The sequence below is a fragment of the Delphinus delphis genome, chromosome 3 (assembly GCF_949987515.2).
Source record: "Delphinus delphis chromosome 3, mDelDel1.2, whole genome shotgun sequence".
NCBI classification, from domain to species: domain Eukaryota; kingdom Metazoa; phylum Chordata; class Mammalia; order Artiodactyla; family Delphinidae; genus Delphinus; species Delphinus delphis.
Genome location: NC_082685.1, coordinates 81,587,875 through 81,607,706, shown reverse-complemented (window position 1 = coordinate 81,607,706; position 19,832 = coordinate 81,587,875). Strand labels below are relative to the sequence as shown.

At 36.8% G+C, this 19,832-nt stretch overlaps 1 protein-coding gene across 9 annotated transcripts in view; it reads right to left on the bottom strand.

Moving 5' to 3' along the window:
- Positions 1–19,832, bottom strand: part of APC (APC regulator of WNT signaling pathway) — a 138,392-nt gene that overhangs the window by 46,202 nt on the left and 72,358 nt on the right. For all 9 annotated transcript variants that reach the window (XM_069540591.1, XM_069540592.1, XM_069540593.1 and 6 more), the window contains one exon: positions 10,600–10,683. In XM_069540591.1, coding sequence (XP_069396692.1) covers positions 10,600–10,683 — 84 coding nt within the window. The remainder of the gene's footprint in view (positions 1–10,599; positions 10,684–19,832) is intronic.

Sequence of the window (19,832 nt, the reverse complement as noted above, 5' to 3'; positions counted from 1 at the left end):
CAGACAGCAGAAGCAAGAAGAACTACAATTCTGCAGCCTGTGGAACAAAAACCACATCCACAGAAAGATAGACAAGATGAAAAGGCAGAGGGGCTATGTACCAGATGAAGGAACAAGATAAAACACCAGAAAAACAACTAAATGAAGTGGAGATAGGCAACCTTCCAGAAAAAGAATTGAGAATAATGATAGTGAAGATGATCCAGGACCTCGGAAAAAGAATGGAGGCAAAGGTCGAGAAGATGCAAGAAATGTTTAACGAAGACCTAGAAGAATTAAAGAACAAACAAACAGAGATGAACAATACAATAATTGAAATGAAAAACACACTAAAAGGAATCAATAGCAGAATAACTGAGGCAGAAAAGCAGACAAGTGACCTGGAAGACAGAATGGTGGAATTCACTGCTGCAGAACACAATAAAGAAAAAAGAATGAAAAGAAATGAAGACAGCCTAAGAGACCTCTGGGACAACATTAAACATAACAACATTAGCATTGTAGGGGTCCCAGAAGAAGAGAGGGAGAAAGGACCTGAAAAAATATTTGAAGAGATCATAGTCGAAACTTCCCTAACATGGGAAAGGAAATAGCCACCCAAGTCCAGGAAGTGCAGAGAGTCCCATATAGGATAAACCCAAGGAGAAACACGCCGAGACACATAGTAATCAAATTGGCAAAAATTAAAGACCAAGAAAAATTATTGAAAGCAGCAAGGGAAAAACAACAAATAACATACAAGGGAACTCCCATAAGGTTAACAGTTGATTTCTCAGCAGAAAGTCTACAAGCCAGAAGGGAGTGGCATGATATACTTAAAGTGATGAAAGGGAAGAACCTAAAACCAAGGTTACTCTACCCAGCAAGGATCTCATTCAGACTCGATGGAGAAATCAAAAGCTTTACAGGCAAGCAAAAGCTAAGAATTCAGCACCACCAAACCAGCTCTACAACAAATGCTAAAGGAACTTCTCTAAGTGGGAAACACAAGAGAAGTAAAGGACCTACAAAAACAAACCCAAAACAATTAAGAAAATGGTCACAGGAACATACATATCGATAATTACCTTAAACGTGAATGGATTAAATGCTCCAACCAAAGACAGGCTCGCTGAATGTATACAAAAACAAAACCCATATATATGCTGTCTACAAGGGACCCACTTCAGACCTAAGACACATACTGATGGCAAGTGAGGGGCTGGAAAAAGATATTCCATGCAAATGGAAATCAAAAGAAAGCTGGAGTAGCTATACTCATATCAGATAAAATAGACTTTAAAATAAAGAATGTTACAAAAGACAAGGAAGGACACTACATAATGATCAAGGGATCAATCCAAGAAGAAGAAGATATAACAATTATGAATATATATGCACCCAACACAGGAGCACGTCAATACATAAGGCAACTAACTGCTAACAGCTATAAAAGAGGAAATCAACAGTAACACAATAATAGTGGGGGACTTTTAACACCTCACCTACAATGATGAACAGATCATCCAAACAGAAAATTAATAAGGAAACATGAGCTTTAACTGACACAATAGACCAGATAGATTTAATTGATATTTATAGGAGATTCCATCCAAAAACAGCAGATTACACTTTCTTCCCAAGTGCACACGGAACATTCTTGGGTCACAAATTAAGTCTCAGTAAATTTAAGAAAATTAAAATCATATCAAGCATCTTTTCTGACCACAGTGCTATGAGATTAGAAATCAATTACAGGGGAAAAAACATAAAAAAACAAACACATGGAGGCTAAACAATACGTTACTAAATAACCAAGAGATCACTGAAGAAATTAAAGAGGAAATAAAAAAATACCTAGAGACAAATGACAATGAAAACACGATGATCCAAAACCTATGGGATGCAGCAAAAGCAGTTCTAAGAGGGAAATTTATAGCTATACAAGCCTACCTCAAGAAACAAGAAAAATCTGATATATACAATCTAACCTTACACCTAAAGGAACTAGAGAAAGAAGAACAAACAAAACCCAAAGTTAGCAGAAGGAAAGAAATCAAAAAGAGCAGAGCAGAAATAAATGAAATAGAAACAAAGAAAACAATAGCAAAGATCAATAAAACTAAAAGCTGGTTCTTTGAGAAGATAAACAAAATTGATAAACCATTAGCCAGACTCATCAAGAAAAAGAGGGAGAGGACTCAAATCAATAAAATTTGAAATGAAAAAGGAGAAGTTACAACAGACACCACAGAAATACAAAGCATCCTAAGAGACTACTGCAGACAACTCTATATAGGCCAATAAAATGGACAACCTGGAAGAAATGGACAAATTCTTAGAAAGGTATATCCTTCCAAGACTGAACCAGAAAGAAGTAGAAAATATGAACAGACCAATCACCAGTAATGAAATTGAAACTCTGACTAGAAAGCTTCCAACAAACAAAAGTCTAATACCAGATGGCTTCACAGGTGAATTCTATCAAACATTTAGAGAATAGCTAACACCCATCCTTCTCAAACTCTTCCAAAAGATTGCAGAGGAAGGAACACTCCCAAACTCATTCTATGAGGCCACCATCACCCTCATACCAAAACCAGACAAAGATACTACAAAAAAAGAAAATTACAGACTAATATCACCAATGAATATAGATGCAAAAATCCTCAACAAAATACTAGCAAACAGAATCCAACAACATATTAAAAAGATCGTACACCATGATCAAGTGGATCAAAGGGATTTATCCCAGGGATGCAAGGATTCTTCAATATATGCAAATCAATCAATGTGATACACCATGTTAACAAATTAAAAAATAAAAACCATATGATCATCTCAATAGATGCAGAAAAAGCTTTTGACAAAATTCAACACCCATTTATGATAAAAACTCTCCAGGAAGTTGGCATAGAGGGAACCTACATCAACATAATAAAGGCCGTATAAGACAAACCCACAGCCAACGTCGTTCTCAATGGTGAAAAACTGAAAGCATTTCCTCTAAGATCAGGAACAAGACAAGGATGTCCACTCTCACCACTATTATTCAACATAGTTTTGGAAGTTTTAGCCACAGCAGTCAGAGAAGAAAAAGAAATAAAAGGAATCCAAATCAGAAAAGAAGAAGTAAAGCTGTCACTGTTTGCAGATGACATGATACTATACATAGAGAATCTTAAAGATGCTACCAGAAAACTACTAGAGCTAATCAATGAATTTGGTAAAGCTGCAGGATACAAAATTAATGCACAGAAATCTCTTGCATTCCTATACACTAAGATGAAAAATCTGAAAGTGAAATTAAGATAACACTCCCATTTACCACTGCAAGAAAAAGAATAAAATACCTAGGAATAAACCTACCTAGAGAGACAAAAGACCTGTATGCAGAAAACTATAAGACACTGATGAAAGAAATTAAAGATGATACCAACAGATGGAGAGATATACCATGTTCTTGGATTAGAAGAATCAATATTGTGAGAACAACTATACTACCCAAAGCAATCTACAGATTCAATGCAATCTCTATTAAATTACCGATGGCAATTTTTACAAAACGAAAACAAAAAAATCTTAAAATTTTTATGAAGACACAAAAGACCCCGAATAGCCAAAGCAGTCTTGAGGGAAAAAAATGGAGCTGGAGGAATCAGACTCCCTGACTTCAGACTATACTACAAAGCTACAGTAATCAAGACAATATGGTACTGGCACAAAAACAGAAATATAGATCAATGGAACAAGACAGAAAATGCAGAGATAAACCCATGCACCTATGGTACATTAATCTATGGCAAAGGAGGCAAGGATATACAATGGAGAAAAGACAGTCTCTTCAATAAGTGGTGCTGGGAAAACCGGACAGCTACATGTAAAAGAATAAAATTAGAACGCTCCCTAACACCATACACAAAAATAAACTCAAAATGGATTAGAGACCTAAATGTAAGACCGGACACTATAAAACTCTTAGAGGAAAACATAGGAAGAACACTCTTTGACATAAATCACAGCAAGATCTTTTTTGATCCACCTCCTAGAGTAATGGAAATAAAAATAAAAATAAACAAATGGGACCTAATGAAACTTAAAACCTTTTGCACAGCAAAGGAAACCATAAACAAGACAAAAGGACAACCCTCAGAGTGGGAGAAAATATTTGCAAACAAATCAATGGACAAAGGATTAATCTCCAAAATATATAAACAGCTCATGCAGCTCAATATTAAAAAAAACAAACAACCCAATCCAAAAATGGGCAGAAGACCTAAATAGACACTTCTCCAAAGAAGACATACAGATGGCCAAGAAGTACATGAAATGCTGCTCAACATCACTAATTATTAAAGAAATGCAAATCAAAACTACAATGAGGGCTTCCCTGGTGGCACAGTGGTTGAGAGTCCACCTGCCTATGCAGGGGACATGGGTTCGTGCCCTGGTCCGGGAAGATCCCACATGCTGCAGAGCGGCTGGGCCTGTGAACCATGGCTGCTGAGCCTGTGCGTCCGGAGCCTGTGCTCCGCGGTGAGAGAGGTCACAACAGTGAGAGGCCCGCGTACCGCAAAAAAAACCAAAAAACAAAAAAAAAACTACAGGGCTTCCCTGGTGGCGCAGTGGTTGAGAGTCCGCCTGCTGATGCAGGGGACACAGGTTCATGCCTTGGTCTGGGAAGATCCCATGTGCCGCAGAGCGGCTAGGCCCGTGAGCCATGGCCACTGGGCCTGTGCGTCCGGAGCCTGTGTTCCACAACGGGAGAGGCCACAACAGTGAGAGGCCCGTGAACCGCAAAAAAAAAAAAAAAAAAAACTACAATGAGGTATCACCTCACACCAGTTAGAATGGGCATCACCAGAAAGTCTATGAACAACAAGTGCTAGAGAGAGTGTGGAGAAAAGGGAACCCTCTTGCACTGGTGATGGGAACGTAAATTGATACAGCCACTATAGAGAACAATATGGAGGTTCCTTAAAAAACTAAAAAGAGAATTACCATATGACCCAGCAATCCCACTACTGCGCATATACCCAGAGAAAACCATAATTCAGAAAGACACATGCACCCCAATGTTCACTGCAGCACTATTTACAACAGCCAGGTCATGGAAGCAACCTAAATGCCCATCGACAGATAAATGGATAAAGAAGATGTGGTACATATATACAATGGTGTATTACTCAGCAATAAAAAGGAACGAAATTGGGTCATTTGTAGAGACATGGATGGATCTAGAGACTGTCATACAGAGTGAAGTCAGTCAGAAACAAAAAAACAAACATCATATATTATTAACGCATATATGTGGAACCTAGAAAAACTGTACAAATGAACCGGTTTTCAGGGCAGAAATAGAGACAGAGAGGTAGAGAACAAACATATGGACACCAAGGACGGAAAGCGGCAGGGGGTGGGGGTGGTGGTGTGATGAATTGGGCGATTGGGATTGACATGTATACACTGATGTGTATAAACTGATGACTAATAAGAACCTGCTATATTAAAAAAAAAAAAACACCACCAAAACACAGATAAACTACACTGGAAAGCCAAAAGGGGTCATAATAACCAGAACGCCACATAGAGTAATGCCAATGACACTGAAAAAGAAGCAAAGAGATACTGGTTTTTGGGTTTTTTTTTAAAAGTCCTTAAGAGTCAACATTGCAAGAAGGACACTTAATCATTATGTTACAAATATTTAGTTTATATTGACTTAGGACAGCCAGGTTAAACTACTTTTAGCAATATGACTATTACACTATACTTAAACTGCCTATTTAGCAAATACATGTTTCTACATATTTCAAATTTAGATGTACTGAATCCAAAGATATTTTAAAAGACAAGCATGGACGAATATAGTCTTAAAAAGGACTCTACACTTTCAAAACCTGTACTTTTAACATTAGAAACAGTTGTCTTCCCTGTGTATAAATGGGCCTGCACTGTTTTTGGCTCAAAACAGAACTGTTCATTATTTGATCAAATTTTCCACAGGTGGAAAATATGTGCTGGCCATGACAGGACATGACAAATTTGTTTTGTATACAAAAGTTTTCTCCCATTATAAAAACTGGACGTCGTTAGTATAAAAAAGTTACAAAACAACTGGCCAAACCAGAAAAACTAGGAGGTATTAAGAATGGTTATCTGCCTTTTCATATTATTTCTGATATACTATGTTTGTGTGTATCTTTTAAAAAATGGGATCAAAGTGTACATGCTACTTTGTATATCATAAACATTTAAAAATATCAATAAATGCTTCATTGTGTTTTTAGGAATTATATTTAGAAAACAGCACTATGCTGATGTTTCACTCTTTGCAGTCTCTTCCTTTTTCATGATCTGGAATGTGAGTCTGAATCTGGCTACACGTTAGAAACTTTCCATTGATGTGTCTCAAATCTGTCCCCAAACACTGAGCCAATTTTTCCTAGCAACAATTCTGTTGTTTATTGTTCAATGTGGATTTTTATTCAGCTTTTCTTTTGCTCCTGTTGCACAGACAGGTCTTCCTGCAGTTGACTAAAGAAGCAAATAATTTCCTGAAAATTTATTTTCTCTGAGCCTCCCACATGCTTCTCCGAGACTTATTCAGCAATAGTTCACTTAAGACCCATGTAGGTTTTCTTATTATTTACCTATAAACAAGGTGAGAAGTGCCCAAATTCGCTGGCTATAAACAGATAGGTGAGGGGATGGTCTTTTACACCCCCATCCTTCTATATGGTGATCAAAACCAAATTTCAGCTGCAGAGTTGACAAATATGCACAAGCCTCAGTAACATTCAGTTTCTAGCATGTATAAATATACAGTATTTGTGTTCCACTGAGATAGTACCTTCCCCTTACTTCCATTTCTTGGTCTTCTTGTTACTCACTGATAGTATATTAAACATGACTTTTCCTAGGATATACTGCTGCCAACGTTTCTGCTTTCTCTAAGCTCCTCTTAAGTTCTTTACTAATCACCATTATCAAGGTATAATTATTAAGCCAATCCAGATTATAGAGGAAGATAAGTATAAATATCTTCTAAATGATGGCCTTGGCTCTTTTATGTTTTATTTTTATCATAGTTACACACAGTTGAAATAATCATTAGTTCTAAAGCCTTGTGACAATGAACAGTGGTCTTTCACACTTGCTTGCTCTGTCCCATTTTCTGCTATCTTAAGGCAAACAGTTTCATCTCCTTCAGAGGATTTTTTTTTTTTTTGAATTCACTTCTCTATCTCTAAATAACCTGCTTGTGTTGCTAGGTTCTGCTTTTCTTAGTTTAATGCCTCATTTATTGATTTCCTATTATGTAAGATGAGGACTGATTTCTCTTTTATCAATACTCCATCCTTAACACACCACACTCATACTGTTCCTCTATTTGTCCAATTTACATTTTATAGTTAGATAAGTTGTTCCCTATTTGCATTATTTTGATTATTAAATTATAGTCATGAGTGACAGGTGGTATACTATGATTCTTTCCTTTACAACTTCTCATTGTCCATGGAGTATCTTTTTTTTGTTTTGTTTATTTGGTGTTCTGTGTACTTATGACACCCTCACAGTTTCTCTCCTACTGTGTAAATTTCTTTTCCTTTCAATAAATTCAAAAACATTAAGTAGTCTACTGATTTCATCTTCTTAGACTCATCTCTCCCAGAATCTTCTCAACTGTACCAACAGGGACTTGTTACTTTCTCTATCATTAGTCTCAGAATCTCCCTTCATCTTCATTCTGGGGAGTCTTTCATGTCTTTCTCTTGTATTGTATTCTTTATGTCTTGGATCCCAAATCTTCATTTTTCTTGCTTTACCTTCTCATTTTAACTATATCCACTAATAGCTTCCAGAAAACAGTATAGAGAAATACATATTTTTGATACTTTGACTATCTGAAAATGCATTCTACTCTCAAATTTAATAGGCAGTTGACTAGAGATAAATTTATAGGCTCGTGTGGTATAATAAAAAATATATATATATGGTCTTTGTCCCTTTGTTCTTTGCACAGAGCTTCAAAAACCCTTGGAATTTCTTGAGTTTGCCATGCAGATGAGGTGACCCATGGGGGATCCTTAGATAGCTTCAGGATGGGTGCTGGTCACCTGAAAGGCCAACCATGTGACTAGACGGTTGAACTAGTCAAGACTGACCTCCAGGGATGGGAAGGGTGCTGGAAACTGAGTTCAATCATGTAGCCACTTGTTTAATCAAGCATGCCTACATAATGAAACCCCAATAAAAACTCTGGACACTGAAGCTCAATGCAGCTTCCTGCTTGGTGAACACAAAGATGTCCTGGGAGAGTGATGTGTCCAGATTCCATGAGAGATCACGGAAGCTCTGCATCCTCCACCCTCACCTTCTCTAGGTCCTGCCTTATGTGTCTCACTCGGCTGTTCCTGATCTGCATCCTTTTTAATAAAACTGTAATCATAAGTGTAGAACTTTTACTGAGTTCTGAGTCACTGAAGTGAATTATCAAACCTAAGGCTGTTGTAGGACACCCCAAATTTGCAGAAGTATGGGAGGCTTGGCATCTGAAGTGGGCGTAGTCTTGTGAAGGGCTCTGCCCTTAATCTGTAAGGTCTAGGCTCCCTCCAAGTAGTTAATGTCAGAACTGAACTGTAGTGCAATACACCCACTTGGGTAGAATTTATAACAAGCTGGGCAGAGTGCAGATGGTTTGGGACACCTGAAACTTGCCTGGTACCTGAAGTGAGGGCAGTCTTGTGAATGACTTTACCCTTAAATGTAGGGTCTACGCTAAGTCTGGGTAGTGTCAGAACTGATTTGAACTGTAGGACAACTAGTGGTGTCAGAGAACTGGTTTGGGAACATAGCTGAAAATAATCTTACAGAAGTTTTAAGAAATTGCTACTCTACTTCCCAGATTCCAGTGTGCTGTTTATATACCTAAAGACATTTGTATTCCTGTTTCTTTGTGTGAAATTTGTTTTCTTCTCCTTCTCTACAAGGTTTTAAGATTTACTCTTTATTCTCAGTGAGATGAAATTTCATCATGATGTACCTAGTGTGGGATTTTCATCTGTGGCACTGGATACTGGAGAGACCATTTTATCTGGAAAACTATGCCCTTCAGTTCTGGGGAATTTTAATTTATTTTTAGGATTTCCTTCCTCTAGTTTGTCCATTCTCTTTCTGGAACCCCCTTTTTATTTGGGTATTGAACCCTCCTAGAATGATTCTCTGACTTTCTTATCTTTTCTATTTTCCATTGCGTTATTCCTTTGTGCTATTTTCTGAGAAATTTATCTTTTAACCTTTCTGTTGAGATTTTCATTTCTACTATTACAATTTTAATTCCCAAGAACTCTTTTTTAAATTCTCTGAATGTTCCTTTTGTATACCATCATTTTCTCACTTTATGGATAAATTATCTTTTATCTTGAGAATATTAATGTTAGTTCTACTTTTCTTAAGTTTTTTTCTTCTTGTATAGTCTTTATTTCCATTAAATCTTTTTTATTAGAAACTTTCTTAAAATCTCTGGTGGTCTTTAGCTGTCTAGCCATATTTAGGAATGGACGGCCTATGAAGCTCTATGCCTAAAGGATGGAGTCTGTCAGCTGTAGCCATCCAGTAGGGTGGTCTAGCTGGGATGTTTTATTGAGGAATCCTCCAGTGTCAGTACCTTTAGGTCTCTCTTCCTGGGTTAGTCACATTTCTTAGAGAAGTTGCTTCTAGAAACTTGCCTGTATTATAAAGCTGGATGCCAATGAGGGTTTCAGCATTCAGTAAGGAAATTTTCACTTATTTCAGTTTTTAGTATGATACCTCCCTCCCAACTTCAACTATACTAGGATTACCCTTATCCAAAGACCCTTTGTTTTACCTTTTCCAGAATAATCTCTCAGCTTTTGCTGAGACTGGAAAGTAGCAGTCACTTAGCCATGCAGAGTTGAAGAGAGGTTCTGGAGGCTCCACCGGCTTCTTAAACTTTCAGTCATCCTCTTGCTTTTAACCTCTTTCTTAATCCCCACATCCAGAGGTAGCATATCCAGGTGTAACCAATTCCGGAACCTTGTAGGACTCCACAGTGTAAAATGGGTTGCTTCCTGACTTCCTACTGCTGACTCAGGGGTCAACTCTCTACCATAAGCTAGAAGAGTAATTTGTTTACCTGCTTTCTAGCTCCCCAAATTTTATTGATGTCACCTCCCCTGGTATTTGTGATTTTTCATTTTATCCTTTTACTGCCATTTTAATGGAGTTTGTAGAGTAAGCATAGATATATGTGTATGATCAATTCTTACTATGGATTACATACAAAGAGATAGCTTATTTACAAATTGTTAGTAGCCAAATTAAGTTAGTTATCTGATTATACGAAAACAGATAACTGAAGTAAGGTATCTGTATTTATGGCTCTATAAATTTTAACTGCCTTAAAGTTATGAAGAAACCAAAGTAGTAAAGGTTTTTGAAATCTATTTAATTTAGTGAAAAAACTTATAAACTTATTAAGTGTCTCAATTCTTTAGAGCACCTATTTCAATGATGCCACGTTAATTGTACCTATTTCCTCTTCTTAGAATAACTACCTATATTTATGTCTGCAAACAAAAGAGACAATTTACTAACCTCTGCTTCTGTTGCTTGGGACTGTAAAAGCTGTCGTATACGAAGTATGTCCTTCTCTATTTGTTGAATTCTGGTTATTCTTCGCTAAAATAAAATAAGTAACCAAATTAGATCTATTTTTATTAAAAACATTAGTTTAAATAACCGTACTATGGTTACCACTTAACAGCTTAGGGTTATACCAAATCACTCTTATATAAGAATTAGATATGCATATATATTCATACACTGATGACATATTAGGATCAGTTCAATTTTTTTAATAAATCTAACTTTATACAACAGATCTCTAGATCTACTTAGGAAAACTATAAAAATACACGTCATATATCAAATTGTATGATGCATAGAGTGTGAAATTGGTATTTAAAAGCTAGTCTCAAAAACTACTTCAACAAAGAGAAAATTACATCTGAATTTAATCTTCTATATTAATCCAGATGTCAGTACAGTGTAATGGATTTATACAAAGCATGGTATACCTGTAAAGGGAAAGAGCAGCTGATTTGTTTTAAAAACATCAGGCTTTAAACAGTAAGAATAATCTTCCCCCAAATTATTCTTATTACAAGTCAGTGGTACCTTTCAGATTTAGCTTCCCCAAATACCTACTGCAGCTAAACATTATTTTTATTCCCAACACTAAGATCACAATGATGGTAAGAGCTACTGCTCTGCCCATATCCTGAGACCTTCAAGTGAACACAAAGTAGTAACTATAGATCAAACAATGTGGAACTGAAAAAATGTGGGAAAAGTGTTTTCAAGTATATGTTTTAAAAACAAGTACTGCCGGGGGCTTCCCTGGTGGCACAGTGGTTGAGAGTCCGCCTGCCAATGCAGGGGACACGGGTTCGTGCCCCGGTCTGGGGAGATCCCGCATGCCGCGGAGCAGCTAGGCCCGTGAGCCATGGCCGCTGAGCCTGCGCGTCCGGAGCCTGTGCTCCGCAACGCGAGAGGCCACAACAGTGAGAGGCCCGCGTACCGCAAAAAATGGGGAAAAAAGTGTTAAAAGCTAGATGGAGTCATTTCCAAACTTTTATGATTATGCACCCATCAATAAAAGATTTCTGAGCATGTATACCTCAATAGATAAATAATAAAAGTACTGTAACAAATAGCTTTAAGTATATATAGTTATAAAACTTACATATAAAACTTACCCTTTGAGCATATCTAATTTTGCTGAAATACAATGTCTTTACGATTTTATTGCCATAGTAAAAATGCTTACGGTTGCTATTTTCCAATGTTATGATAAACAAACACAGAAAAGCTCAAAAGAGTTGCACTCACCAAAAAAGAATCCTTCCTCCCTCCCTTCTTTCCTTCCTTTGTAACACTATAACTGTGCTGATCCTATATCATAATTCTGAAAATAGTGAACCTAAGGTAAATAGTATTCTTTAATTAAGAAATTTTACCACATCCAATTTTCATCATGAAAACATGCTGAAGAAGAAATACCTGTGCTTTTGGTAGCTTTCTAAAGAGACTGCAAAGATGAGTGATCACCTCTACATCAGATGGTAAATACTTCCTGGCATTACATAAGCAATGAAACTACATACAATTAGTGGCTTTGTAATATTTTATTGTTCTCCTCTCTCTATGTAACTAGCTCCCCTTCACCAATAAAGTCCTAAGTCAACATTTTTAATACTCAGAGGATGAAAAAGGAAATCATATCTAACACTCCTCTCCACAGAACTACATTTCTGTATTGCTATTAGGTCACTAAATCCTGAAGTCAAATCTGAGCCTTGATGATTTCTGACACAACAACCTTTGTGCTTCTGTTACTCAACAGGAAAATGGAAGAAGCCAGTAGAATTTCTTTCCATTCTCTATATGACAATCTTGAATATTTATGAAATTATGTTTAACGAAAAATGCTTACTTGTTCTGGCATATGGAGATGGTATTACTTTTGCAAAACTGATTTAAAAAAATAATATAGTAATATAGTTCAATATGAATTCAGGACAACTCTCAACAAATTAGGAATAGAAGGTAAATTCCTTAACTTGATAAATGGTATCAAAAACCTTGAGTAAACAACATACTTAATGGTGAAATTTCAGAAGGATTCCTTTTAGAGCCAAGAGAAGATGAAGAAGACAAATTATCACTGCTTTTTATTCAAAGATGTATTAGAGTTCTTATTTAATAGAAAGAGGAAAAAAAAGGACTGGAAAAGACAAAATTGTCATTACTTGCAAACAAAATAACAGTTTGAATGGAAAATCCAAGAAAATCTTGAACTACTAAGACAATCTATTAAAAGAGTTCAGGAAGACTGCTGGACACATAAATCAAATTTAGTAATGTAATTAAAGAAAATCCCATTCACAATGCAACAAAAACTGTAAGATATCTAGGAATAAATGTAAAAAAAAAGATGTGTAAGAGTTTTATGAAGAATATTACGAAACTTTTTTGAAGGACATAAAATAAGACCTAAATGAACGGAGAGATAAAAAATTAATAACAATACCTAATATTTCCTGAGTGTTTGCTGGATTCCAAGTGTTTTACATATATTAACTCATTTAATCCTCACATTTTACAGGGAATCATTATTAGTATTTTACCAATGGGAAAACTGAGACAGAGAGTTTACCCAAGATCACAGTGCTGATACGTGACAGGTAGGGAATTAGAACCCCGGAGGACTGGCTCCAGAGTCACCCTTTCAACCAAGAACCAATCTTTATATTGTAAAGCTATAAATTCTCCTCAAATTAATTATAAATTCAATGTAATTCTAATCAAAAGCCCATAAGGCTTTTCCTTGAATTTGATGAGTAACAAAACAATATAAACACATTTTTACAAACAAAAATAAGAAGGACTCACCCTACTAGGTACCAAGATTAATAAAGCTATAGCAAATAAAACAAATGTGGTTATCAGCGCAGGGACAGAGAAGCTAAAACAGGCTAATAGAATAGAGTCTACAAATATCCAGCAAATATAAACTTCTCAGATGCCAGAGACAGCATTACCAATCCATGGGAAAACAGTGGCACATCCAGCAAGTGATAATGGGAAATTTAGTTAACAACATAAATATGCATCGATCTGTGTATATCTGTGTTATGTATATGTGTATACATAATTAATTACATATTATATAATTAATAATATATATTTATTAAATAATCAAAATTACATTGTATATATTAAATAAGTATATATACATTGATATAAAAATCATATGTGTGTGTATATATATATATATAATTAGATTCCTACTTCCAAAACATATATAATAGCAAATGTGAGATGAATTAAAGACCTAATTGTAAAAATAAAACATTAAAACTATTAGGAAAAAATACAAGGGTATCTTTAAGGATAGGAAAAGATGTATAAATAGGTCAAAGAAAGCACAAATATGGCAATACAATTAATTTAGCTTTATAACAAAAACTAATTTTGTTATCATGAAGCTAAAGTAGGTAACATATTTGGCAGGGAGGGGTTGTGATATACATTATGTATAACAGATTGGTATCTAGAGGATATTAAAATATCTCTCAAATACATAAGAATAAGACATTTAACATAATAGAAAATGGGCAAAGGATATGGAAAAATGACAAAATGAAAATCTAATAAATACATGAAAAGATAATCAGCTTCAGCAGTACTCATGGAAGTACAAACTAAATGACAAGATAATGCTTCAAATGCCCACTGACTGTTAATTATAAAATGTGACTCACAATTGCTGAAAAAATCAGGTAAAAGAAACGGGAATTCTCACATATGACTAGGAGAAATGTAAACTGATAAAATCATTTTGAGTGCAATTTGGCACACACTATTCAAAACACTCATACCTTATGACCAGCAATTACGCTTTTAGGTATACACCCTAGAGCAGAGGTCAGCAAATTAGGGCTTGGTAGCCATCTGTATTTATGAATTAAGTTTTACTGAAACACAGCCATGCCCATCTGCTTATATATTGTCATCTATGGTTACCTTCTTGCTACAAAGGCAGAGCTGAGTAGTTACGACAGAGACCATATGGCCACAAAGTCTAAAATATTTACCATACAGCTCTTTATGAAATAGACTGATTCTTGAACTAGAGAAACTGTTGCGCACGTTTACAGGATATGAATAAGTATGTTTATCAGAGTTGTTTTAACAGTGAAAAATTAGGCATAGAGGAGAGCAGGCACCACCATACTAGGTGCAAATATGTGTTGAACAAATAATGGAGAAAATAAATAACCAAACTGTTAACAGAGATAGCTAGAGACTAACACATGCGTGGGCAAGAGTGGATTTTGTTTCAACTTTCCCTAAATTGTTCCCCAGTCATTCGTATGTTTTACTGGTCATTTACATTTTCTTTTCAATAAATTGAATGATTACATCCTCTGCCCATATAAAAAAGAGTTCTCGGGCTTCCCTGGTGGCGCAGTGGTTGAGAGTCCGCCTGCCGATTCAGGGGACATGGGTTTGTGCCCCGGTCCGGGAGGATCCCACATGCCGCAGAGCGGCTGGGCCCGTGAGCCATGGCCGCTGAGCCTGCGCATCCGGAGCCTGTGCTCTGCAGCAGGAGAGGCCACAACAGTGAGAGGCCCGCGTACCGCCAAAAAAAAAAAAAAAAAGAGTTGTCTTTTTCTTATTGTTTGTAGGAATTCTTATAGCACAGGGATATTAACCTTTTCCCCTTACGTGTACAAATATTTTCCCTTAGTTTATTTTCTGCAGGATGAATGTTTTAAATTTTTATGAAATAAATCCTGTTTCCCACCCTGCCTTTATTGCTTATGTTTCCATTCTTAATTAAGATCTCTCTTGTTCTATATTTTCTATTAATTTATGTTTATTTTTTACATTTAGATATTTAATCCACCTATAATTGTTCATGTACAAGATGTGAGTTAGGGATCTAATTCAATTTCTCTTCTACCAAACAGGTTCCTAGTTATACCTATGCGTTTATTGAGTTATTTACCATTTCCCCCCAAATTTATAACTTTTATCATTAAAAGATTCCATATTTTCTTATATCTTTTTCTAGTCTCTATTCTGTTCTATTTGCCTACGTCTATACCTGTGCTATCATACTGTGATCACTACAACACCTTTACAGTAAGTTTTAACAAATGGTAAGGTAAATCCTCACTCATAATTTTCTTAAATATTTTTGGAAATTTTTACTTTGCAAACTTTAGAATCATTTTTCTGGGCTCCAAAAAAAATTTAAGGTTATGACTGCAATTGTATTATATATCAACTTTTTAAAGGAAGACATTTTTAGGATGTTAAAGTCTTCCCACCTAGGCTTCCTTATTTATTTTTTTCAGCAACAGAGACATCACTGGTTTAATGGATTGGGGGATCTTACACACCTGAAGCAAGGTCCTGGAGTGACACCCCACCATGTGCAGCGGACAGCGGGCAGGACATTGCAGCGGGTTTCCCTCCCGGTGGAAGGGGAGATTTGCTAGTTATAGGGAGAATTACCTCAGGTGGGCTCATTAGTTACCAGGGAAGTCAGCAGAAACTAGCAGAGGGGGAAGTCCCTCACTGCCCCATTGATGAGAGCCATCACCAGCTGGGGCCTGGGGCAAGCCTGCAGGAAGGTCAGTCATGTGAATGGGGTGTAGGTGAAGCAGGCACTGGTTGAGCAGGGGATGTACAGAGAGCAAGACAACAGCCATCTTGGGTGGCCTGATCATACCGCTCCACCCCTCCATACCCTGCATGACCCTTACCAACTGGGTTCGCCCCTCTTCCGTGATTCCCTGGGGTCAGGTACGTAGGGGGCACTTCAACCAGATACCCCAAATACAATACAGACAGCAGCATAGGCTCCTCTATTTTTAAGGCCATATTTTGCATCCTTTAGCAATTTTATATTTTTCTTCATGTGGGTATGTTCCAGGTATTTTAAAGTGTCCTGTTACTGTAAACAGGTCGTCCTACCCCATCTTCCATTTCCAAGTGGTAGCTATTGCTACTAGAGAAAACCTACTAATTTTTAATTTTTGTAATGTACCTTAACTCCAGCCACCTTACTCAATTCTCTCATTACCTGAAATATTTTTTGACTCTTCTCTACAGCTTTTCTAGGCAAACAACCATATAATTTACAAATGACAATTATTTGGTCTCTTCCCTTCTAGTTGGAAAATAGTGTAGTATTTAAACAACTTATTTTCTTTCTAACTGAATTAGTGGACCTCCAAACACAGTTAAATAATAGTGATGACAGCAAGCACCCAACCATATTAATGAGTGCAATGGTAATAATCTTATTATTTCTCTATTCAAGTTAATATAAAGTTGGCTTCTGGTTTCTGATACATAATTATTCCTTAAAAAACTTTTACTCTATTCTCATTTTATTTGGAATTTTTATCCATCCTTTCCCCTTGCAAATGAGATCCCACATTTTTTTCTCATGGCTTCTTCAGGTCTTCCTAGGATCCACTTCCCTATGCTCATTAGCTGGCCATAGTCTTACACGTTGAGTCATTTAAACAGAGAGTTAGGTGGGAAAGATGTACTGTGGAAATTACTAACAAATAGCTAACAGAAGCTAGCTATCAGCTACAGAAGAGGAGCATCTAATTCTTCTTCCCTCATAATTCCAAGGCATAGCAGAACAGTATCAGGGAAATTAAATATGAAGGCAGAATTATGTGAACACTGGTTATGTTGCCCAGCAGCCATGGTAAATTTTTAACGTTTTTATTGGAGTATAATTGCTTTACAATGGTGTGTTAGTTTCTGCTTTATAACAAAGCGAATGAGCTATACATATACACATATCCCCATATCTCCTCCCTCTTGCATCTCCCTCCCACCCTCCCTATCCTACCTCTCTAGGTGGTCACAAAGCACCAAGCTGATCTCCCTGTGCTATGCGGCTGCTTCCCATGAGCTATTTTACATTTGGTAGTGTATATATGTCCATACCACGCTCTTTCTCCCAGATTACCCTACCCCCTCCCCATATCCTCAAGTCCATTCTCCAGTAGGTCTGTGTCTTTATTCCCATCTTGCCCCTAGGTTCTTCAGAACTTTTTTTTTTTTAATTCCATATATGTGTGTTAGCATACAGTATTTGTTTTTCTCTTTCTGACTTACTTCTCTCTGTATGACAGACTCTAGGTCCATTCACCTCACTACAAATAACTCAATTTCGTTTCTTTTTATGGCTGAGTAATATTCCATTGTATATATGTGCCACATCTTTATCCATTCATCTGTTGATGGACACTTAGAATGCTTCCACGTCCTGGCTACTGTAAATATAGCTGCAGTGAATATTGTGGTACATGACTATTTTTGAATTATGGTATTCTCAGGGTATATGCCCAGAGGTGGGATTGCTGGGTCATATGAGAGTTCTATTTTTAGTTTTTTAAGGAACCTCCATACTGTTCTCCATAGTGGCTGTATGAATTTACATTCCCACCAACAGTGCAAGAGGGTTCCCTTTTCCCCACACCCTCTCCAGCATTTATGGTTTGTAGATTTTTTGATGATGACCATTCTGACCGATGTGAGATGATATCGCATTGTAGTTTTGATTTGCATTTGTCTAATGATGTTGAGCATTCTTTCATGTGTTTGTTGGCAATCTGTGTATCTTCTTTGGAGAAGTGTCTCTTTAGGTCTTCTGCCCATTTTTGGATTGGGTTGTTTGTTTTTTTGATATGGAGCTGCATGAGCTGCTTGTATGTTTTGGAGATTAATCCTTTGTCAGTTGCTTCATTTGCAAATATTTTCTCCCACTCTGAGGGTTGTCTTTTCGTCTTGTTTATGGTTTCCTTTGCTCTGCAAAAGCTTTTAAGTTTCATTAGGTCCCATTTGTTTATTTTTGCTTTTATTTCCATTTCTCTAGGAGGTGGGTGGGTCAAAAAGGATCTTGCTGTGATTTATGTCATAGAGTGTTCTCCTTATGTTTTCCTCTAAGAGTTTGATAGTGTCTGGCTTTACTTTTAGGTCTTTAATCCATTTTGAGTTTATTTTTGTGTATAGTGTTAGCGAGTGTTCTAATTTCATTCTTTTACATGTAGCTGTCCAGTTATCCCAGCACCACTTATTGAAGAGGCAGTCTTTTCTCCACTGTATATTCTTGCCTCCTTTATCAAAGATAAGGTGGGGCTTCCCTGGTGGCGCAGTGGTTGAGAGCCTGCCTGCCGATGCAGGGGACATGAGTTCATGCCCAGGTCCGGGAAGATCCCACATGCCACGGAGCGGCTGGGCCTGTGAGCCATGGCTGCTGGGCCTGCGCGTCCGGAGCCTGTGCTCCGCAACGAGAGAGGCCACAACAGTGAGAGGCCCGTGTACCATTAAAAAAAAAAAAAAAGGATAAGGTGACCATATGTGCATGGGTTTAACTCTGGGCTTTCTATCCTGTTCCATTGATCTATATTTCTGTTTTTGTACCAGTACCATATTGTCTTAATTACTGTAGCTCTGTAGTATAGTCTGAAGTCTGGGAGCCTGATTCCTCCAGCTCCGTTTTTCTTTCTCAAGATTGCTTTGGCTATTTGGGGTCTTTTGTGTTTCCATACACATTGTGAAATTTTTTCTTCTAGTTCTGTGAAAAATGCCAGTGGTAGTTTGATAGGGATTGCACTGAATCTATAGATTGCTTTGGGTAGTAGAGTCATTTTCACAATGTTGATTCTTCCAATCCAAGAACATGGTATATCTCTCCATCTGTTGGTATCATCTTTAATTTCTTTCATCAGTGTCTTATAATTTTCTGCATACAGGTCTTTTGTCTCCTTAGGTAGGTTTATTCCTAGATATTTTATTCTTTCTGTTGCAATGGTAAATGGGAGTGTTTTCTTGATTTCACTTTCAGATTTTTCATCATTAGTATATAGGAATGCAAGAGATTTCTGTGCATTAATTTTGTATCCTGCTACTTTACCAAATTCATTGATTAGCTCTAGTAGTTTTCTGGTAGCATCTTTAGGATACTCTATGTATAGTATCATGTCATCTGCAAACAGTGACAGCTTTACTTCTTCTTTTCTGATTTGGATTCCTTTTATTTCTTTTTCTTCTCTGACTGCTGTGGCTAAAACTTCCAAAACTATGTTGCATAACAGTGGTAAGAGTGGGTAACCTTGTCTTGTTCCTGATCTTAGTGAAAATGGTTTCAGTTTTTCACCACTGACGACGATGCTGGCTGTGGGTTTGTCATATATAGCCTTTATTATGTTGAGGTATGTTCCCTC